The following is a 24,284-nucleotide window of genomic DNA, read 5'->3' on the forward strand; positions in this document are numbered from 1 at the left end:
ATTTATATATCACAAATTTCTAATGCATATATTTTTATATTTCTAATTTCCTTCTCTATTTCTTTTAATCTCAGTCACACTTATGTTCTCTTGAGAATTTGAGCAACTGCAACTGACTCAGTTTCCCCTTGGGGATCAATAAAGTATATCTGATTCTGATTCTGATTCTGATTTCTGATTTCTGATTGTTGTGGTGAATGATCTCAGTTTATGATACACATTTCACAAACAGCATAATTAGTAACGACATGATAAATCTAGTATTGATTTCATGGCAAATTTACTGATTTTATGTGGCTAATTTCATGTCCATAAACACAGAATTTCTAAGGCTATCCCAGTTTAAGTTAATTTAAAGATTAAATACAGACTATCAAACTTGCAAATACCAAAAAAAGCAATAAAACTGTGAACATGTACTGTGAACTGTTTTTCTATACTGATTTTAAATTAATGGAATCCATTTTTCCTGATATTGTTTTTTTTTTTTTTATGAGACTTTTTTTTATTTATTTATCCATGCATTTGAATTTAAACCACTGTTTCTTTATGCAACATTATGTTGAGCACTTCAGAAATATTTGTATTTTATTGTATACTATTATGTACTGTATATTTTATATACTCCATAAGCCTGAACCAAATCTGCCACCCAGTGCTGCCACATGGAATTATACATTATGAATAATATACATCTATTTTATATATAAATACTCTATTCAATGGATATTTCGCTGATGTATTTCACTGTACATATAGTCTATGCAAGGATTAAAAGGTGCAAGGTCTACAGATATACTATAAATATATTTTACTGTAGTATATTCTAATTATTATCACTTTTACATGGTATGCACAGTTTTTTCTTTCTTCTTATTTATTTATATTGTCTAGTTTATTTATGTTGTTGATTGTGATTAGTATTTTTTTTTTCTAGTGATATGTATTTCTCCTAATGTTGATGGGTGTATTTTGTGCAGTATACCATTGTCTCCACAGCAGTCATACTATTTGAATGTACACCCCGGTTAACTCCGCCCGCCCGGGCTCACCGGCCCGACAGAACAGGCACACCGGGCTTGTGACGTCAGGCCAAGCAGACAGACGGAGGGAGGGTGGATTCATTAAAACACTAGCAAACTGCTCTGTAGCGCAACTAACGTTACCGAGACATCTACCCCCAAAAACTGCCAGCAATGTAGTGTAAAACTAGCCGGACCGGATTCCTTTCGCCGACACCGAGAGCGAAAGAAAAGAGGGCGACATCTGAAAGGTGCCGGAGAGGATGCCGCAGCCCCACCGCCACTACTTTGATTTCGTGGCTGTGTTGAAACGTTTGCGACCCGCTCCCACAACAACACGTAGCCCGCTAACAGGCTAGTTTAGCATTAGCATTAGCTGCCGCCCGGCCTCTGACAGCTGTCACCCCCGGAAGGCCGGCTGCAGGGGTGGGGATTTAACTTTCTCTCTAACGTCTGGACTTGAGCAGCCGTGAACTCGCTAATGATAAACTACTGTTTATTTCATGTAACTTAGGTAAGAATGGATTCGTCTTTGACCTTTGGGATACGCGACGAGAAATGCTTGGCAATATCCTTTTTGAATTAGCTGAATTATGTCACCTATCGCTTTTTTTGTAGGCTGTTTTATTCCTTTGCTTTAGCTTGTTGGCTAACGTTAGCATTTTTTTTTTTTTTTAGCGCAGCTCCGGTGAATGACTGCCCCAGCGCTAGAAAGCTTGGCTGAACAAATTGTCATTTATGTTATCATGCCGGCCTTTACCGAGGAAATTTATTTTATTCACTTAGCGTATGATTAAAAAAGTTGTTAGGACTGCTAAGTTTACAAACTAGCCTCTGTAACACAGCTAAGTCCTTACCGCTGTTGTGTGACTACCATGCCCTGATGATGCCTTTTAGCTGACTTGCGCTTGGGCAGAAAACATTTGGCTGCCATTTATTACCCAGCTAACTGCTTTACTAGACCTGCTTTCCCCAGTCCAAGGTTAATGCCGTGTGATCTGTCAGTTGTCACTGTGCAAATGCTTTAATTTGCCTCCTAACTTGAAATTTCCATTACTATGGCTTCTAACAATGGACACAATTGCTGTCTCACAAGCTAACCAGTCCTAAACAGAAATGACCATAAAGGCCCTGAAAGCTAACATAATAGAGCTGAGTTTAACTGATATAATAGGTTGTATGGTTGGTCAGTGTAATGATAAATAAGTGCTTGTGATGTACAAGCCTTTCTCATCCTCTGTAATAATTCCTTGATTGCACTGTTCACACTGTAAGAGGTCAGGAGCTGAGGTCTGGCCAGAAGGAGCCCAGACTACTGTCACTAATTGAGAGCTGTGGAGAGTTTATGTAAGTATCCGAGAGTGTGGTGATGGAAAATTCATCATCTACTTTCTTTAGGTGGTAGATAAATCGGATGTGATGTTTAGAGGTCATGTCTGGTTTTTAAGCAGCACAGCATCCCTTGAGATTTTAGGTATTTAACTGCAAAACCTCTTCCTCCTCTCCTATCCCATCAAAGTCCACTAACTCTCTGTATTTGAGAGGTAGATTTGCTTTGGTGTATTTGAACAGTTTGTTCTCTGCATCCTTTGGGCTGGCTTTTATGTCCTGTGGTTGTGTCTTTTCTTGTGTGCTATAGCTTAAGACACATGGGCAGCGCTAGACTAGAGGAAAACATTGTTTTAATGTGCAGAAGACTCTACATTAGGATGTGACAAATTGCACTCTTGTATTGGTCAGGACGGTGTGTACCATGGTCAAGCCACAGTGGGGCAGACACAAAATTTAATGGATACCGTATAGCTTTAATATTATGTGAAACAATAGGCTGTCTGGGCTGTACAAGCACAGCAGCAGCTAATACCGAAGGCAGGCTCTCTGGCTGAATTGAACAGTTCATGGTCTGATCTCAGCAAGAGCTATACTCACTTTGATGTGTCAAGAGGCAGAATTTTGTTGAAGATAGTAATATACATGATGTTGTTGAGCTGTGCAGAATACACATTTTAAACACTAGGAACAAGCACTAAAAATAAATAAAACGTATGTTACAGTCATATTAATTGGAAAAAAAGTGATAGGAATTTTTTTCTCAATAAAGTGCAGTCTTCCTGTAATCATTGATCCCTGCTGGGAAATTCTCTTCAATTGAAGCACCTTTATAAGGAGGTCAGAGTACAGAACGGATGCAGATGTGGTGTCTTGTTCAAGGGCACCTCTGCAGGGTGGAAGTGTAGTGACACTGGGATTTTAACTTGGGTCCCCTGACTGAATGGCAGGTTTCCTACGCATTACACCACCCTGCTGCCCAGTCGTAACCACTGTCAGCAAGAATTCATCTGATAGTCACATGGTCAAAGACTGAGGTGTATTCCTTGGGCAGCTCCAGCGTATACATGTTTACTTTGTGAAAGGGATGTTTTCGCTTATTGTGCAGTTGTTGAATTGTTGTTGTTTGTATTTGCAGGCTGTGTGAAGGGGAGAGATTAGCTCCATTGCCAGCCAGCACACTTCCCATTATCCGGAATTCCACTGCTCTGTCCTGGAGTGTAATGAGACTCACATGAGCGTACAAGCTCCATGCTTGGCTAACTGCGTTAAAACCACACAGCCCAAGCTAGGCTGCTGTCAGTGGAAAATGGTGAACAGGGCAGGGAAGCCAGGTGCTGTCAGGGTTTTAGCTGGTGCTGTATGGACTGTAACGAACATGGGCCATAAGGCTATCACAGTGACATCCCTTGAATTTTTCACATCACGCCCGTATTTAGAGTTGTGTGGCGTGACACATGGTTGATGGCCGTGGATGTACCCTAGAGTTGTTGTTGGTGGATTTTACCAGATCAGCAGAGGAGCTTTTGTTGGTTCTGTGGAGCCACAAGTTCCTGTGACACATGTAGCCGAGCAGCGCTGAATCATTTTCCTCTCCTCAACAGTAATCAGACGCATTATAAAATGGACAGGAAGTGTGGGCATGCATGGCACAACTTGATGCTTTGGCCCTGGTTGCTTGGCCATTGTTAGAGAGTGAAATATGATCTGTCCTACGTTAACCCACATCAGAGATTTGAAGCTGCTTATTTTGACTGTGCTCACGCTGTTTAATGACTCAGAGATAAGCTCCTCTGAATCTGCTCCAAATTGAAACAGTAGGATTTTGTCAGCAGAACACATGTGAACCACAGATTATAGGTTTTGATTGGATAACATCAGCATAGAAGCAAGGATGGGAACACACAGTACGTTGATTGTTGTAATTAGTTGACGTAATTAAAGCATCTAAACTGCAAATTGGACTATAGATCATCTCTACATGTGAGCACATGCACATAAGAGTTTTTTGATTACATCCTGGCAAATTACAGCGTAAAAACAACGTAATTACATTTTACTGATATGAACGTCTCTCTCAACAATATCCCTTCTAATAAATGTATACATTGCTTTCCATTGCATTGCAAAATTAATGATACATTCAACACAGGCTAATTCAAACATAACACAATCACCCATGTTGCATCTTGAATTTTCATTTTTCATTCTAATACTCGCATATATTGAATGGTTTGCATGAAACATCCACATTTTTAATTGCATGAGATGGCTGCTTTAAGAATGTCCTCTTTACTCTATGAAACGGCTGTGACTGTGCTGTATTGGCTTTAGGTTTCAGATCATTTTATTGATTAGCCATAACCACGTTGTACAGTCATAAGACAGTGTTTCCTCTGATTTCTCTGCAGCTGTGGACTGATACCTCTACATTTGTCTCAATCTGTCGCTGTTTGAGCCGAAGTTATGATTCAAGATGAGATTCAAGTGCTAAAATGTTTTTAATCATAATTTAATCATTACCTCTAAAAAACTGGGCTATAGTTTTTTAGTTTTAGGTAACAGACACAATTATCACATTTATTTTGATTTCACATTTTCTCTTGGAGTGGTGGTAATTTCCCTCCTGTGGTGGCACACCACTGCTACATGGATACAGAGGAAACACTGTATAAGGGCAATACCAATTTGATGTTAAGTGGGAATCTGTTTCGTTCTCCTTCAGATTGGGTGTTTTGGCCACCCCTGATGCTGTTGTGTCTAATCCAGTACCTCAGTTGTCTATACCCATCAATGGTCATTTTCAAATTGTGCGAGGTAAGTGTATGATTTGTTTGTCTTCTGTTTCAGAATTATAGTGTTGACTGTTTCTGGTATTATCAAATCATCAGGTTATTTTATGTATGCTACTGCTGCAGACTCTGCCTGATTTGTAGCCATGGAATGACGTATCCTTTTAAGAAGATGATTGTGATTCCAGTCAGACAGACATGGCATGTTAAGAGTTCAGCCCGCTGCCTCACCACAGCCTGTGGGCACTCGACTTCACATTCCTGAGCTCCCAGGCATAGTAGTATTACTGTTTACTCAAGGTCGCTGCACAGCGGCATGGAAGTCCAGGAGGCATTTCCTTTGTTCTTGGAGGACAAAATGTAAAAGTCAACATGTGGCCTCCGGAGCCTATTGGAAGAATTTATAACACCGTTGGTTCACTCCCACAGCAGACCTTTGAACCACATGATCACACTTTCATTCTCTGTATTTCCTCTATTCCATTTCAGAGGCTGAAGAAGCTCTTCTTATTGACTTCCCAGTAGACAGTAAGTCCTTACTTTTTTTACTTCCCTACTAAAATTTGAACGAAACTGAAAAGGTGTTCTGGTCTTGCAAGTAACACTGAAATTTTAGGCCTGTATTGTGGCAAAAAAAACAAACAAAACTAAAACATGTCATGTAAGGTAACAGAGCTCCTATCCATCCATACTACATTTTTAGAACATTGCCTTGAGCCAAATGCCTACCTCTTTATTTAGTAGCAATAGCTAGTCATGAGTTGTTAGGGCTCTCTGGAAGCATGCAGAATCAGTTCTCTGTTAAATCACTTTGCTTTGTATTCTGGAGACAGTCACAGTCTGCATTTCTAGTGCGTTTGCAAAGTCTGTGTCAGACATGAGGGCATCCAGCTTGAATGTGTGTGTGTCTCTGTGTGTTCTGTATCCCACTCAAGCCTGCGTTAGGATACGTGTCCGAGGGGAGAAAACCCCAGAGCTGCTGTTGGAGCTGCAGGATGATGAGCGCACACATACTTTCTTCTCCCAGGTGAAGAGGGCCAAGCAGCAAGGTGAGGCTCCACTGTCTCCACTGCTCTAACACACTTGGGCCATTAATTATTTAGCCACTCATCTAAAATTTATTTACCCTGGGTGGATTACACTGCTCACTGATTTCCTGTGGGCTCTTGCCACCCACACACTGCTGGGAAGAGTCCTCGTCTTGCCATCTCTGAAATCAAATCCACCTTTAAAGGTGACAGCCACCACAATGGACGCAACCAGTGTACACATACACTTATGGCACTGTGCTTTTACTTTTTACATTTATATTTTTGACTTTTAACTGACACTTTCCTCCAGAGCAACTTAACAGTGAGTGCAAACGTCCTTACATTTCCAGATCACAAAAATTACAAGCACCTAAGAGCAACAAGCATGAGAGATGTTGTGCCCTGACAGTATTCCTGTGATCACATAATGATCATATGATAAAAGTCCTCGAGAGAGTCAGACAAGGAGAGGAGTATGTAATTTGTCAGGGAAAGTGTGCTGAGAGCGTCATTGTCCATGGGACTTCATTAATTTGACCAAATGTTTATGCTCGTGTATTCAAGACTGTCCTTTCACTATAAAGGAAACTGCACAGGAAATTACTATTTTGTTGTTGTGGCAGGGCGGCAGCTGTAGTAAATGATGACTCATCAGCAGGATAAGTTTGCATAATAGATACCACCCTCCAGAAGAGGCTTTGTTAGGTGTAGTTTGAAGTACTTAGTACAAGTAAGGAACTTGCCTAATTAAGCCATTGACAAGATTGCACCGATTACTGCCCATAATAATCACATTTACACAACTACTTATTTTGATTATCTAGGGAGAAATGTGGAAGTCACTTATTTTTTTCTTAAAAATAACGTCCTCTCCCATCACTACCATATTTTGTCAGCGTTATCGTAGCCATAATGCTGCACCACCACATGCATGTAATTGGAGGAGTTCCTGTTTCGATTCCCGGCTCCTCCCGAGAACGTGTCAAAGCGTCCTTGAGCAAGACACTGACGACCCTAACTGGTGCTGATGGTCAGCTTGGCAGCCTCTGCCATCAGTGTGTGTGTGTGTGTGTGTGTGTGTGTGTGTGTGTGTGTGTGTGTGTGTGGCATACATTATAAATTGCTTTGAGTGGTCAGTAGACGTTAAGTGCTATAGAAATGCAGTCTGTTTACCATTTATCATATTGATTGGTACAGCCTAAGGCCTTTCACTTTTGTAATTACGAAATACCCCTTGATTCAGACATTATTTTGGGTAACCTGATGCAAACAGGGAGACGACACATGGAATTGTTGCACCCCCAAGAACCAGGCATTTTTGAATGAGTGTATCAAGCAAGAACTGGTGTTAACAGGGTGTCCTGGGGGAGATCAGTGATGTTGAGTGTAGAGAAAATGTTAGAATGGAGCTGTGTGAACTGCTGCGTCCAGTACATCTTCTGGATATCGCCTTAAGTGCCCCTGTCCTCATGTTCAAGTTCAAGTTTATTTAGAGCCCTCAGCCACTGTTATAGTCTCAAATGGCTTTACAGGCCCACAGTTTATACAAAACAACATAACATGCCCTGACCTGAGCCTTCATAGTGGGCAAGGGGAAAAAAACAAAAAACACAGAATTTGGGGGAAAAAATGAAGACGTCTTGGGAAGGATCACAAAGAGATGGAAGCTTCATACAGTGCATCAGCCACTGATGCACTGTATGAACCAGATTGCAAGCACAGAACTTCATGTACCCATTTTGGAAGACTATGGTGCAGGCTTTAGTTGCTTTGGTATTCCTATAAAATTTGTAGGAATACTAGGCAGATTTTCAACAAGCTTCGTATCATTATAGCATTGATAGAATATGCAAATAAGCAAAGTTTACCTTCCCACCATGTTGCCTGCACACAGAACTCCCCGTTCATTTCCCAGTCCATCAGATGATGCATTTCACATTTCTAGCAAACCATGGATCATACTTCTGCTTTTTTTGTCAGTGCATTAACCAAAGTGTTTTGTTACTAACACGGTAATGTTACTATGTGAAAACATACCCCCCCCCCCCCCCCCCCCCCCCCCCTTTTTATTTTTATTTTTATTTATTTATTTTTATGAGGCCCGTTCCAGGGCAGCATAACACATACGCTGCTCCAGTTTGTTACCTGGTGGTGCTATCTGCTCAGTGTGTCCTGTGTTCTGTAGTCATGTACCAGCAGTTTCAGAAATATTTGTGCATTTTTACTTCATAGACAGCCCCGTAAAGACCGTCTTTCCAGCACTGAATTATTCCTTTAATTGAGGTATCCATATTGAATGAGGTGTGCATTGCACCACATCCCTCAAATCATAGGCTGCTGATGAACCACGCTTAGCTCTCCTGCTGCCTTTTGGATGGTGATATCCTGTTATCAGTTGAGGATAACAGATACATTAATAAGAATCTGCCCTTAAGCTGTTAAGGTGTCTGTATGTCTTAAATTGTGTTTCTTAATCTGATTTAAAACAGGAAAACTCAACAGTATTGCCTTAATAGTATTTTTGAAGTCATTTACTTATGCATATAAACGTGGCTCATTGCTACGTCACGAGCAGTAAACCCTGGAGTGACGCCTGAAAATGAACACAAGGCACGTGAGTTTGGGGTAGTGAGCTATGCGTGTTATGATTTCTACTACTTCTACTACTCTGAGAACTTGTCCATCCAGTTTCACCTTTACCGCCACCATTTGCTTTTACTCACGAGTTAATGATTGAAGAGGCGTGTTGTAATGAGAAATATGGTAGCATTGTGCCCTCTTCAGTCCTTGTATCAACAATCTCCTCGTTGGCTGCTTTTCTGTGCAGCCATGGACTTCCTGCAATAACAACATTGTTATCCGGGTGTTGGCTCAGCCTTTATCTGTGATCATATTTGCTCTGAGAGACGCCAGTAGTACAGGGTGTGCAGTTACATTAATAAAGGTCCATATTTCTTAAGGCTTAGTGACTTAATCATTTTTTTTCTTTGAGCAGCTTCAAATGCACAAACTGTAATCTGATATCCTTTCCCTTTTCAGGATCTTTTTAGAGACTGTATAATTTAGGCAATCTTCTTGATAGTGTTATTTATTTATTTATTAATATATTTATTTATTTCCCCAGCTGAATCCAAACCCAAGCTCCCCAAAGCGATGGAGCCCCTTGTACCAGCTCCCCACAGAGGTCCCGTCCCCATCCCACCACAAAGAGCAAACAAGACTGCAAACTCCATGGTCTCAGGAGCTAACCCACCCAAATCCACTAGTGCACTGCCTCTCAGCCTCAACAACAGCACTTCAACAGACCAGACTATCCAAGGTACATAGATACACGGTACATACACTTTATTGATCAAACACACAGCAGATTTGTGGTTGATTCTAAAGCAAGATATACAACATTTGGGAAAAATGCAGAGGTGGAAATAACTGGATTTACTCAGATACTAAAGTGTAAATTTTTAGGTACTAGCATTTTACTTAAGTATTTCCATTTAATGGGACTTCATGCTATTACTGACCTACATTTCAGAGGGAAATATTGTAATTTTTTCTCCATTATATTTATCTGATGGCTTTGGTTACTATTTACTTTGCAGGAAAAAATACAATACATTGTTACACTTTAAACTGCTAACAGTGTATCGAGGAGTTGGATCCAGCACCACCTTGGCCACCTACAAAAATACTAGTTACGTGGTGCTGCGCCAATAATTTAACACGTTGAAAGGACCCAATCTTCTCAAGGAATATTTTACTGTTTGATACTGAACTACATTTTGCTGCTGCTACCATTTTATACTATACATTTTGAATGCAAGACTTGATATATCATTGCTGCTTTTACTTAAGTATTGCAGTGGAGTACATTTCCCACTGAAAAAAAGTCATTCTCACCACATAATTGCTAACTTGAAAGGAAAGCATCATGTTCAGGCTTACTATTAAACTTATTCGTCATCTTAAGTCCCTGTCTTACAAAATACAAATTATGCTTTAGAAGTACCAGTTTGCAGTAAGACTACAAGACTGCATCTATAGTGTTAAATCTCAGATCTTGCTAGTTGCTTAGCTTACTTCATCTTGTCCCTTTATCAGTCAGCCATCATTAGTATCTGAATTAATGTATGAAAACTGTGTTATAACTTCTTTATAAATCATGAATAAACAATTACAGAGTGTTAACAACCTATTTAATAACATAATTCTAAACTATTCATAAACCCTTAGGATTTAATGTAAGGGTGTTCTTATTGCAAAATGTTACCCTTTTGATAGATAGAATTATTTGTTTTTGAAAAATTGAATAATTTTCTGGTTGTGCTTTTATGACGTGGATTACATATGAGACTTTGTGTTCATAAAAAAATGACTCTTCCTTTTTTCTCCAAGCAGACAAAGTAGATCCAGCTCAGTCGCTGGCCTCAGACTTCGGTTTTGAGGATAACTTCAACCACTCTCTCAAAGTGGAGGAAAAAAAGAACCACCAGAATCGTATCGTTGCCCCTCGGGAACCTCCTCCTGTGCCGCCGCTTCCTCCTCGTAAAGGCTCCTACATTCCAACCAATCCTCTGCCTCCTACACCTGTCCCCAAAGAAAGAGCCACCTCCATACAGGGCAAAGACAATACCTCTGTCACTCCAAACAAACAAGAGTGAGTTGACCCTTCATGATAACTTGTTGATCTTAATTGAATCATGTGCTCTAATCAGGTTTTCTGTATAGCTGTCCTGCTTTTGATTTAATATCTGGAATTGTTTTATTCCATTTCTTAAACAGATTGATTATGAATATTGATCAGATAAATGGCCTTTTCAAGTGAGGACAGAATTGTGGGTAAACTGTAGGGGGGTCCAATAAGCTGGAGTGAAGACTGTTTTTTTTTTTTTTTTTTTTTTTTCTCGAATGTATTCAGAAAACACTTGGCATTAAGTAATGCTTCACTTTTCTAACCCAGCGGCTTTAGATCTGGATTCGACCGCGTGGACAGGCCACCATCATGGAGCGACAGTCCCACTACAAACAGCATGAGACAGGCCATGATGTCCAGTCAGGCAGGCCAGAGAGAATACCTCATCAAACACCGCCTTGGCAAGAAGGAGAAGGAGTATGTGGACATCCAGAACTTTAGGTGAGAGACGCTTCTCTGTTCTGTGTATATGCTCATTTTTTTCAGTTGATCTGAAATCAAGTAAATATTCCTTTTTACTTCCAAATGCAGCAGCAGCTCCAGCCACCTTACCAATTTTGGATAAATTAGAATGAAAGAGCTTTATTTCACTACAAGCTTACAATATTTTTATGTCCCAGTGTCAAAATATACAATCCCATGTAACATTTAGCCAAACTTCTTGTCTTTTTGTTTGTTCTCTGTCATCATTCCCAACTTTTCTTCAAATTCAACATTTCAGAATTTCTTCAAAGTTTCTTACATATTTGCCTGGTTTTTGGTGTTGTTTTTTCCGCTTTGAGGTCAGGGGCTGTTGTCTTTGTTTTCTATAAACAATGGACATGTAACTTACCAGTGATCAAGGTCTCCAAATGAAGTTGAACTGGAACTTCTCAGCTCTTGCTTTAGTGTTCCTTCATCATATTCATTCATTCATCATCGTAAAGCCTGACTGGTGTGCTTGTTGTTGCTTCAGGTTCTTCACAGGTACATGGAATGTGAATGGCCAGTCTCCTGACAGCACCCTGGAGCCGTGGCTCTGCTGCGACACAGAGCCTCCAGATGTTTATGCTCTGGGGTCAGTGGCATGTTTCACCTTGCAGTATTGTTCTGAGCATAACCTTTTCTTTTTTTTTTTTTAAATATATATTTGCTGAACTCACAGAAACTGTCTTTGACCCTTGCTTTATCTGTTATGCTGACTTGTGTACATAATCTATGCCTCTGTAGGTTTCAAGAGTTGGACCTGAGTACTGAGGCCTTCTTTTACCTGGACTCCTCCAAGGAGCAGTTATGGGTAGATGCTGTGGAGAGAAGCTTACATCCAAAAGCTAAGTACAAGAGGGTGAGTTGGAGCAAAGCCCCCTAAAAGATAACTATTCAGTACTTTTCAGGCTTTCTGCCCCTGTCATGTTGATAAACACACTGGCATGTCGCCAGTTGAACAGAAAATGTATTGTAGACACAAACATGATCTTGTTTCTTTCTTTCTTCTGCAGGTCCGCATCATCCGACTAGTTGGAATGATGCTGGTGGTCTTTGTCAACAAGGTGCACAAGAATCACATCAAAGATGTGGCTGCAGAGCACGTAGGGACTGGAATCATGGGAAAAATGGTATGTTCAAATCTCAACAGAAAGATGTATCTTTTGCTCTTTATAGTTTTGTTTGATTTCAGTTTAGTCTCTGTTTGATTTGAGTAGATGTTAACCTGGATATTTGCAGCTTGCATAGAGCTTTACTGCTCCATTCCTGCATGAAAGTGAAATGTCATTTGAGTGCCAAAGTTTTAAACCGGGCTGCATGATTTCCTTGTAGGGGAACAAAGGTGGCGTGGCAGTGAGGTTTATTTTCCACAACACAAGCTTCTGCTTTGTGAATTCACACCTCGCGGCACATGTGGAGGACTTTGAGCGCCGCAACCAAGACTACAAAGACATCTGTGCCCGCATGACTTTCCACCCTTTGGACAGCCCGCCGCTCAGTATCGTCAAGCATGAGTGAGTTCTTCAGTGTTTCATGTCCAGAGAAGGACAGTCCCTCTGGACTCACAAATGATTTACTTTCATTTACTGTGTTTGTATTGTAAGAACTGGCTCTTTGATTTCACTTCTCACTAAGTGTAAGTTTATTGTGGCTTCCCACTCCAATTTTGTTTTACATTCATACATGACTTTGACTTTCACCCCAATATTCTACAGTGATTGTTATAGTCCCCTACACTGCGAAATGCTGAAAAAGCTAGAAAGAATTTTTCCATGCACTTTTATATTTAAAGTCAGGATGGTCTTTTCAGTCATTCTTACATATGTCCCTTAATTTTGCATATTTCTTCTAGGAGAAATGTCAGCATAGAGCCCTGATTAGATTTTTATTAATCATAATGTTTTTTCTTTATTTTATCCTCGCAAATGAGTTTACTGTGCTCTGTAGATTATCAGTCTGTTACAATGTTTTACTCTCAGTGAGGATTAACATATTCAATGTAGTGCTCTTGCTTTAACAGTGTATTTTGAGCATGTGTGTGTTTATTCCATTTTTCAGTGTTGTAATCTGGCTGGGAGATTTGAACTATCGTCTGTTTGTGTACGATGCTGCTGAGGTCAAACAGCTCATAGCTCAGAAAGAGCTGAAAAAGCTGCAGGAGTATGATCAGGTGAGTGAACTGTTTTCTGTTATCTAGGTCAGGGGTTCCTCTGCATTTTTTCAGCAGCTGGGGATAGCAAAAGAAAAACTACCCTAAAAGCACAGGAAAATGTGAAATTAAGGAAGCACAATAAAGTATAGACTCAAACTGAAAAAGTAGCCACCTAATATCGCTACTACTGTTTCCAGTAAACAAAGTTTCAGTGTTGTTTTCACATGTCCTTAGTCAGGAGAAGATTTTTCATGTATCCACTCATTTTAAAACCTCTCCAAATTAATATATTCAAGAATGTGCCATCAGACTTAACCTTCAGATCCTGTGCAGCTGGTTGGTAGCAGAGGACTGTGCTTGCACTTCCGACTCTGATTTGTGTCATTTTGTGTCAGGGTGTAACCCTTAAGCAGGCCGCCACTGAAAAGTCAAGTGTTCTTGGATAAACACAGGTTGTCACACATTTACATGAAGGCAGTCTGTTGTGTAAATACTAAAATAACATGTTGTTTAGGATTTCCACAGTTAAACTGTTCAGTGTTTGGAATCTGTCATAGCTTCCTCTTTTACTGTTTGTTGTGACCATTGTGAGTTTTATTCTTGACTGTTTTGCACTAAATAACATTTAGAGAAATATTGCTCATGATTTATGTGCAGCTCAACATTCAGAGGCAGACTAAGAGAGCCTTCACCGACTTCATGGAAGGGGATATTAACTTTATCCCAACTTACAAGTATGATGCCAAAACAGATCGATGGGACTCAAGGTAAAAAACAAAGTCCTGTTTTGTATGCTTTCATGAACAGCACACAAATCCTCTCGAGGAACTGTATTGCATGCTCGCAACTTGACCTATTGTTTGAATTATACTAGAAAGGAAGTCTTTTCCGGCCTTGTCATTACACTAACATACAGTCAGCAGTATGTGAGGCTGACCCCGCCTGTGAATGTGCGACTGTTGTTTCCTGCAGTGGGAAGTGCCGTGTGCCGGCTTGGTGTGACAGAATCCTGTGGCGGGGCAGTAATGTCAAGCAGCTCCATTACCGGAGCCACATGGAACTGCAGACTAGTGACCACAAGCCTGTTAGCTCCCTGTTCAGCATAGGGGTGAGACACAAATGCTTGGTTAAATGAAAGCTGCTAAAAATCACAGTGCTGTGGGTTTAAAACTTCCGTTACTGAGCTCATTAACATTCCTGTGAAGTGTGAGGAGTGCTAATATTGGGTGTGTGTGTGTGTAACAGGTTAAGGTGGTGAACGAGCAGCGCCACAAGAAGGTCTTTGAGGAAATTGTTCGCATGATGGACAGAATGGAGAACGATTTCCTCCCATCTCTATCTTTAAGTAGGAGAGAGGTGAGGAGAAAGTGGCGACACACACATACACTCACAGATACTCAAAGTACCCCGGAGTCTATCACGTTTTCGGTATTTTTCAGGATGAAGCGACTTCAAATCTGTGATTAACCTCTGTGAAATTCCTCTTTCTTCTGTTTCCTGCAGTTTACATTTGAAAATGTGAAATTCCGGCAGCTTCAGAAGGAGCGTTTTGTAATCACAAATGACGGGCAGGTCCCCTGTCACTTCGCCTTCATCCCCAAACTCAATGACTCACAGTATTGCAAGCCTTGGCTCCGTGCTGAGCCAAGTGATGGATTCTTGGAGCCCAGTGAGTCCATATTTCATCCTAACTCTTTTTTTTGTCTTGGTCGCAGCCTTGTTTCCTGAACCCCTTGATCTTTCATTTGTTTTATCATCATTGTCGTGTGCAAAAGAATCACACAGCTAATTTAGTTACATCTCCTTAGGACAACTTGTCTGTGTTATACATTTTGGAGCTACACTATGATTCAGTAGTGTCTCCCATGTGGCTGCTCCCTGTTCTACCTACAGGGGGTGGGTATACATGGGAAATTCAGGAAGATTTGATGATCAGAGCTCTTGACAATAGACTCCAATGTGAGATGCACTTCCTTTGGCAATGCTGCCCATCAGAGTTGCTCCAAAAATTTCCCTCTGACCCACTTTTCTCCCCCAACAGATGAGACCCTGGAGATCTACCTGGAGGTGTACGTCAGTAAAGACTCTGTCACGCTGCTGAACTGTGGAGAGGACGCCATAGAGGACATTCTGGTGCTGCATCTGGACCGTGGCAAGGACTACTTCATTACCATCTCAGGCAACTACCTGCCCAGCTGCTTTGGCACCTCGCTGGAGACACTGTGTCGCATGAAGAAGCCCATCAGAGAAATCCCCATCACTAAGCTCATCGACCTGGTGAGAGAAAGCTAACTCAGTGGTACAGCAAGGGAAAAGCAGCTAGACCACAGCGAGGGTGTAGAATGACAGGAGTGGTGTAAATTTGATTGTACTGAATAGCTGGAATACCACACGGTACTACTGCTCTTACAGTGATTGAAGCTTACTGTCTTATTTCATGGAACAAAGAAACATTTTCTTCAAAGTACTTACACCTGTAAGGGTGAGATACAAAAAAATCCTCCTCTACATAGAAGAATCTGGCTCCGATTGTAATGTGATGGCAGTTCCTCACTTTCTGTCGCAACTCACTACCTGAAACCTGAGCAGGGACACGTGAGGACTTGCTCACCTCTTCAGGGTAAACTCAGTCAGAGAGAACGTCTATATTTAGCAGGCATAAAATGTCTCAACCTGTGAATGTATTTGCTAAGTGTGGCAGTGGGAATGAGGAAGTAGCAGCAAAACATAGGAAGGGATTTCCTGAAGATGAGGGAGAAGTGACTAAAGTTAGGCCCAGCTCACTCTTGCCTGTTTCATATAAACAGACTTCTCTGATCTCCATATATGCACCTCTTCTTTCTGCTTCTGTATTGCTATTTTTGATTTTCAGTGCTTTGCTCTGCAATAGTGTGCTATTATCATTGCAATAATCATTTAAACTGTTAATATTCCATCATCCTGCTGGGTTGGTGTATTTCAATGCAATGAGTTATACTACAAGCATGCCATGATCTAACTACTTTTCTGATTCTGTGTTTATAGATAGTACAATCTACTTTGTTCTTTCTTCTTTTTTCCCTTTATTGCCTCTCATTGACTTGATCATTCCTTTCCAACTCTTCACTGTGGTTGTGGGCTGACTTCTTGCTCAGGGAGAGGACAGCTTCATGGAAAAGGTAAAATAATATGTACACTGATAGTGGCCAGCTATCAGCCAAGACAAGGTCAAGGTCATCTTCCTTTCAAATGAGCTTCCTCCAGCCTTCTCCCTAGAAAGGAAAATTGGCTCAGACATTATCAAAATCCATTATAAAGCTGTTTAGAAAAATACATCAGCAAAGTTCTTGCAGTGTTTTCTTTGTGAGCCAGGATTGTTACTTGAGTTGCTGATGTCAGTGGATTATCACATATTTATGTCCTTCGATTTCAACACCTGAGAATGGTGTTTTAGTGAGCCAACGGTTTGCCTGTATCAATATGCCAATATGGGAAACAAAAACATTTTTTCCGCTGATACATGAAACAAGACACTCTTGGTGATATGTGGCCATTGTTTGTTGTTTAGCACTCAGTGTAGGTGCTGGCTCAATATTATGTAATTATAATGACTTTGTCTTCTTATAATTCTCGAGTGTTCTTACATTTATTCCAAACAAACTGCTGCCCTTTCATCCACAAACAGCAGAGGATTTTTCCTGAGATAGAGCAGTCCCCAAATTAGTTTTTAGAATACCAAATGTAAACATTTTCATGAACTGGCTGTAGGTTAAATCACCATATGAAATCAATTGGTGATAGAGCAGCAAAATGGAGGTTTATTTATTTGAATAAGTTTTAGATTATTAAGCTGAATGTTTCATTATTGATTGGTGCTCAAATGAATATGAAACATGTAGGTACAGTAAATTGTGCAGCTTTGAGAGTTAAGTGTTGAAATTACTTTGTGGGGATCTAGGTCTAAAATCCAATTTATGAAGAAGCTATATATCTGTATAACCTAGATAATAGTTTGAATCTGCAACCAATTTTTAGATGATGATCTAGCCCGAATGACAGATGTACATGTTATCCACATGGTCTGCATGCATGAAGCTTACTCCTGATATAGGCAACATCCTCTTAAAATAGAAGTTAATCCTTAAAGATTGATGTTACATAATGGAGTCCAGATTAATTTCTCCTTTTTAGGCTTGAAATATTTGGTAATACTAAACATGTTGATAGCTGAGCAGCTACTCCACTGACCCTGCACTGCTGTTTGCACCTCTGTTTGATATAGGGAGGCTTTGCTTGCTAGCCTAAAAAGTGAATCAGTACACATCATATTCAGCCTATATTTCAGAGAGCAGACAAGGGAGGAAATTGATGACCTGCAGGCAGTCACAGACCAGACCAGAACATGGTTTGCTCTGTGACTGAAACTTAGACACACACACACACACATGCACCAAATCTCATTTCACAGCAGGTCACCCTCACTGCTCAGCCCCTTCACACACATGATTAAGGCTAATGAGAAGCATTGAGGTCTGTTGAGTTGAGCTCAAATACGCATATTAAGCCTGATGCAAAATCCTCTCTTCCATTCCACTGCATAGTAACTCACTGGCCAGTGAAACTGAATAGCTGCATGAGTAAACACACTTTCAGTTGCCACTTAGACTGTAAGACGGGCCTTGGTTTTGTCATACTGTGACTTTGTGTTTCTCAGCCTTGCATCCTTTCTACAAGATGCATCACGCTGTAAATACCCTGAAGGAACATTGTAGCACTTGGGGTGTTCATTTATACACTTTGCAAAATATCACACTGCTTTTGATATTGTCCATTATGACTGCAAGCTGTGTCTGCTGCCAAAGCCGCTATACCAGCTTCCCTTGCCTTTATGTGTAGCCCCACTGCTTGGGGTTATTTTTGGCTGCCTCTCTTGAGTTCTCAGGGATCTATTTGCAGAGACAAAAAGAATGTGATAACCAGCTCTCAGTAAAATGACTCTCCTTCAAGTCTGCACACCCCAGAGATAATCCGGGTCTCAATGCTGCCCCTACTCTGCCACTAATGGATGAAATGTGCCATGTGCAATCATTTTACTGGCCTCTGCTGCAATTTGATCAAAGCAGTATCTTTAACTCTCCTGGCAATATGAATCGGATGAAAGGGATGCTCTCATAAATTCATACATTTCCCATATAATTGGATCTCTCTTTCTATTACTCACATTTAACCCTGTAATAAATACATAACTGTGGTGTATTATGTCAGGAATCAGTGCAAGTGTCTCTATTACAAATTGTCAGTGTAACCATGGTGGCTATGCTATCTCCAACTAGGAGAAGTCCAAGATGAACTTCCTGATGGTGGATGGGTCTGGTACAGAGGACAAGCCTTTAAAGATCCCGAAGGAGGTCTGGATTCTGGTAAACCACCTCTTCACCAAAGCTTGTCAGCAGGTGAGAATGTTATGGTAACATATTAGTTGCTAAAAAAGACATTTAGAATTGAAAAAGTATAGGCTGTTGCACTTGATTCATATGTTACAGTTAAATCAAGTTGAGGTTTATTATGACCTCAACACAACAGGTACTGATGTATGTTTTATGATGGCAAAGTTGTCTTTGCTGGAACTACTGATTGCATAATATCTTATGCTTCCTCTACTAATGTAACACTCTTACGGATTGTCCTTGTACTTGTTTACTTCTGTCTCTCAGGAGGATCTGTTCCAGACCCCCGGCCTTCAAGAAGAGCTGCAGAATATCATCGACTGTCTGGACACCAGCATCCCAGACTCCATTCGTATCCTCACATGCAGAGACAGTGTAGCTGGCCCAGATTCACTGTGGCCCAGGCCTGTAATCTGACACCGTCACTGAAATGCCACACAGCAGACACAGCAGCAGCCATACAGGAGCTGTTTTAAGTGACATGGTTTCATTAAATTAACACACCAACCGTGTAATGTCTTCCCATGAGTATGAATTAGAGTTACCATGATAATAACAGCAATAGCATTAGTAGTCATAATAGCAATATGTCTTATTTGGAACATGCTTGTCAGTCTCATAGTATTAAAGCTAAGTGAGCTATGTAGATGGACTGGTAGGCAGATCAGAAGATATTTAGACAAGGGGTGCGTATTTACTGTATGACCATATAAGAAATTTAGTCCATCTGTTTACCATGCTTGCATGCAGATGAATGCATGTAGAAAGAGAACATGAGGAAACTCCGGATTTGCTTGTTCTTCCGTAACTGTGTGTGTAGCCGGTTGTAACCACTCCGTGGCTGAGGCTCTGTTGATCTTCCTGGAAGCCTTGCCAGAGCCTGTGGTGTGTTATGAACTCTACCAACGCTGCCTGGAATGCTCTCATGACAGCCGCCTCTGCAAACAGGTGCACTGACCGCTCCTAACATACTGCAACGTTATCCGTGCCCATACACTGCTCTATATGATGCACAACATATTCTGCATTGTTTTCTGTTTTTCTAAGAGGCCTTTACTAGATGTGTTTTGTGACTGTAAAGAATGAGAGACAAGACAGTGGAGGGATGCACCATCTTTTTAGTTGAACATTATTCCAGGATTGTGCAATGTTATAAACATGGCTACCTCTATTATATGTTGGAAAACATCAGCTAATCTTTGTCTCTATCCGTGATGATTTGACAGCTAATCTCCCAGTTGCCTCGGGCTCATCGCAATGTGTTCCGCTACTTACTGGCCTTCCTGAGGGAACTGCTCAAGCACTCTCACAACAACAACCTAACTGCCAGCCTCATAGGTATGTCTAGACGGTCTCATATCTTGCTGTTTACCTTACTCCCTACATTATTAAACTACTTTATCAAATGAATTCAAATGAATTCAGTTCATTAAGCAGTAATAAACAAGTACTATTCTGCAAGTTTGTTAGTACTACATAGTATTCCCAGGCACAAGGGCAAATATTTCACAGTATAGAACAACTTTGAGGTTATTATTGCTCCAGTACAATAGTTATACGTAAAAAGAACTAGGCAGTTAATCAATTTCAGCGGTTGATTACCTCACCAACAAAACTAGTTTCTGATTGCTTTCACCTGTGACCACTGCTCATCTTTGGTGATGCTGTTTGCCCATATTTGGCACATTGTTGTTATGGTAACTAACTTGAATAACTTTAAATCAGTCGGTTTGCAAACCAATGATTTCACCCTTTTTAGAGCTGTTCTCCTTTAAAGCTGATACATTCTACAGATCAACTGTTAGCTTAATTTGACTCACCTGTGTATTTGCTGTTGATATTATGATTTAATTATTTCATAATTAAAGTTCTTTTAATGTGGTGTTTCTAGCACTTGTTCACCCCCTATTAGGGGTGACTGTCACTGCCAAACTATGCTAGGAAACTAAGTACAGCGGGCATTAAAAGCTAACTTGGCCAAGGATCATTACATGTAATGTCTTTGCTCAAAGTCGGTACACTGTACAATATAGCAGAAGGGTCCATGGTCTGTCTATATTTTGCGAGAGCTCACACTGCAAAATTTATGACATGAGAAATTCTGCTAAGTCTGCCAACACTTTGAACCTAATGAAGCACAATCTACTGCAATACACAATGAATATTGTAATGCATGAGATAACTGTAGTATATTTCACTGAAAAATGTAACAAAACATATTTTTAAAACCACATTAAACTGAATTTTACACAGATGTTACAAAACTGCCTTGTTGGTCATGTTAACCAAGCTAGGGAAAAAATACCCTTATGAGCTATTAAATAGTTAAATAGTGATAATGGTTTTGACTAAATGTTTTTTATTGTATTTTGAACAAGTAAATACATGTAGGGATTCTTTTACATTGTTCAATTGCCAAAGGAAAACACAAACTCTCAACAGTGTGTTACTCAGTATAAACGGTCTTCTGCTGTTGGCAACAGAATTGTCTCACTGAAGTAGTTTGGATTTATGTAGCTCATTCATGGCACATGGGTGACAGTAGTTAAGGAACGGCATTACTCATTCACAGCCCTGGCTGAGATTTTCTAGATGGTCCAGTGATTTGACCAGCATCTGTACAGTTGCCAGCCTGTTTCAGTAACCTGAGGTCACCACCGATCCTCTGTAAACTTGACTCTGTTCTGTATGTGTTTTGGAAAATGAGGATGAGGTGACAGCACAAGTTTATCCACATATTGTATTACAGGACACTTATCTTTGCTTGTAATTTATTGGCAAAGGGTGTGAAGTTTTTTTCACCATGTCATGTTTGCTTTACCTCTTCCCCCTGTTGTTGCATTATAGCTACCCTCTTTGCCAGCCTTCTCATCCGGCCGCCACCCAACCTGGTAGTCCGGCAGACATCGCAAGACCGGCAGAGAGCCATTGACTTCATCCTGGGATTCCTCATGGCCGGAGATGAGGAGTAATTATGGCTACAGGTCATTCACACAGTCAGAAGATTCCACGTTGTTTACCAACCTGGCTTAATGGTTGCAAAAGGATGGGACCTGTAGGACACAGTGTAATGTATTTTGTCATCTGTTGGAGACTAGTGCAGTTGTTTTGCACCCTACCTTTCACAGACTTTTTCTTTAGAAGTACCCCAGACCTTGTTGGACTGTTCCATCGTAACTGTCATGATTTTACCAAGTCTCATAGCTTCACCTGTGTTGACAGTATGGCCGCTGGATTTGGTTGTACTTAGGAAAGGTTTGAACTGATGCCTGCGCACTTTTTGCTGACCTAAAGGAACTGTGCCTCCAGACTGGGGATGTCCTCCTTCTCAGTTGACCCCTCTTATTGTAGGTGCTCATGCCAAAATAACCCCCTTATTAGTCAATAGTATGAATGTAAGAACAGTAGAAGCTTAATGACTCCATCCCACTAAGGAATGGAAAATAACTTCCTGAAGTTTGGAAACCTAAGGTGTAAAGTGAGACTGGAGAAAAGTGTAGTGAAATGGGGTTCATTGAGTCTGTAAATATCCCATCAAGAATGTTCAACTCAAGACAAAAGATGACAATCGGCCATTTCAGAGCAGTCATACTTAAACGGCAGTATCTGCTAGAATAATTTGTGGTCATATCCACTGTAGTTTAACTAATGTTATTTATAATTTTTTTTTTTTCTTCAACAAAGTTTGCACCATCAATTTTTTGTTTTCCTACTGTGGTTTATTTTCAACCCCTCATTTGTTTTAAAAAGAAAAAAAAAAACTGTTTTTGGACATTATTGGAAATATTATTTTGAATGGATACAACTTGTTTTTATCATTTTGTTATAGGAAATTCCATAGCCGTGAATGTTTGCTGTGATTCTGTGTAACTTCAACCGTGAGCCTTACATCAAGTTTTGCCAGTTCCTCTGTTTGAGTTACAAAACATGTCTGTTCACACACTAACTTCCTGGTCAACCAGAATAGATTGAAGAGTCACCCCTTGTGGTCTTGATGTCTTAACTGGTGTATATAGTGATCCTGTCCTTGTTGACTTCTATGGGTATTTGACTCTTGCTGTGGTGGTGCAAATCTCTTATGGTGTCTACAGTATGTTATGTCTGTCATGAAGGTGGTACTGTTGATGTTTATGTGTTCACATGTTTCCTTGCTTCTGCCATGTCTAAAAGCCTAAATTTTATGCTTTGTATTCATTGTTTTAGGCCTGTATGATGCCAAGGCACTTTTAAGTTTGTATTTCCCATGGTGACTTCAGATTATTAATACCCCTATTGCTGTGCAGAATTCTAAGTGATGCAGCATTTTCTGGGTGCGAGTTAAACTTTTAATGGGTCATTACTCTGCAAGACAAAGCCCGTCTTTGTGCACCTTTATCATTTGTGCCACAGAGGAAATATGCATTTTTTTCAGTCACTGCTGCACAACATGTTGTGGCTATGGAATGAGGAACTCCTATGCCATCTATAATGAACACTGTTTCCTCTTTAACACTTTTATTCACATAGCATTAGCTTTCCCACTTGACATTAATATTTAAAACATTGTCTGACACTAATTTCCCGAGCTCCATATTTCCCGTTAGTGATGCCAGCAAAGCCTACAAGTTTTCTTATCAGACACTACAGGATCTCTGGTTCAAACTAATATAACTCTGGAGACAATGTGAACACATCATATAATGTGACAAGGCTGACAATCATGGCACTGAAGGTTATGCCTGTTGGGCTGAAGTTGCACCATTCTAGTGCAGTTTCCTCTGCCTCATTGCCACCAATAAAGTAGATTCCTCTGATGAGCCGGGCATGATTCTCCATTTCTCAGAGTTGTTGTTGGCCTTAATCGTTGGCTGAGCTTTGCCAAATGTGGCTTGGGCTGGAGGGAATGGTTCCTGGTGACTTACAATTCAACTATGTATGTGTAAATCAGGGAGAGCCATTCACAATAGCCATGTACTTGTTCAGAAAGACTACCCTTATTCCATAAAACATTAGAAAAATGCATATCAGAAGATCAATCTCTAATTTTACGTGTTGTCTTATGCCACTATACCAATTGATGTATTTGTGTGGTATCATTGTGCTCTATATTTTGTCATCTCTGGTCCTTATGTCTTCAGTTTTTTCACGGCCTGTTTTAAATAATTATGGTACACATGCAAGAACAAACTTGCACACCTGTTATTTTCAACTTTTCAGATTTTTGGTACTTTTAATTTATTTAACAGAAATAAAACTATGTACAAAGCAGTTTTTTTCCTCTTGTAAATGATTCAACAACCCCTGTTGCAGGAGTACACTTGGTGTAGACAAACTGTTGACAGCTTCTTAGCAAGATAGAATTTTTTTGGAGCTTACTCTTCAGCTATATGTGAAATCC

General features: G+C 40.3%; 1 protein-coding gene across 5 annotated transcripts; it reads left to right on the forward strand.

Moving 5' to 3' along the window:
- The first annotated feature begins 1,115 nt into the window (after positions 1–1,115).
- On the forward strand, positions 1,116–24,154 carry ocrl (OCRL inositol polyphosphate-5-phosphatase). 5 transcript variants are annotated; one of them, XM_030061466.1, is made up of 25 exons: positions 1,116–1,448; positions 1,537–1,590; positions 2,290–2,369; positions 5,077–5,168; positions 5,633–5,671; positions 6,079–6,192; positions 9,299–9,493; positions 10,567–10,828; positions 11,132–11,305; positions 11,820–11,921; positions 12,074–12,188; positions 12,343–12,459; positions 12,662–12,843; positions 13,388–13,499; positions 14,139–14,248; positions 14,454–14,589; positions 14,727–14,837; positions 14,985–15,150; positions 15,523–15,758; positions 16,616–16,639; positions 18,794–18,913; positions 19,175–19,259; positions 19,728–19,855; positions 20,134–20,245; positions 21,755–24,154. In XM_030061466.1, exons 2-25 carry the CDS (start codon positions 1,543–1,545, stop codon positions 21,877–21,879), a joined length of 2,985 nt encoding a protein of 994 aa, XP_029917326.1. In that variant the 5' UTR covers positions 1,116–1,448; positions 1,537–1,542; the 3' UTR covers positions 21,880–24,154. The 5 variants fall into 5 exon arrangements, with proteins under 5 accessions (XP_029917326.1, XP_029917327.1, XP_029917325.1 ...); XM_030061467.1 differs by having other exon boundaries at positions 1,116–1,376; XM_030061465.1 differs by having other exon boundaries at positions 1,116–1,590.
- Positions 24,155–24,284: the final 130 nt, after the last annotated feature.

Source organism: Myripristis murdjan, chromosome 10 (assembly GCF_902150065.1).
Source record: "Myripristis murdjan chromosome 10, fMyrMur1.1, whole genome shotgun sequence".
NCBI lineage: Eukaryota > Metazoa > Chordata > Actinopteri > Holocentriformes > Holocentridae > Myripristis > Myripristis murdjan.

Bases quoted from the DNA above. Each gene is read 5' to 3' on its own strand.
- ocrl (XM_030061465.1), top strand. From the start codon at position 1,543: ATGGATTCGTCTTTGACCTTTGGGATACGCGACGAGAAATGCTTGGCA. The intron at 5,169-5,632 runs GTAAGTGTATGA...ATTCCATTTCAG, and splicing joins TCATTTTCAAATTGTGCGAG to AGGCTGAAGAAGCTCTTCTT. The intron at 10,829-11,131 runs GTGAGTTGACCC...TTTCTAACCCAG, and splicing joins GTCACTCCAAACAAACAAGA to CGGCTTTAGATCTGGATTCG.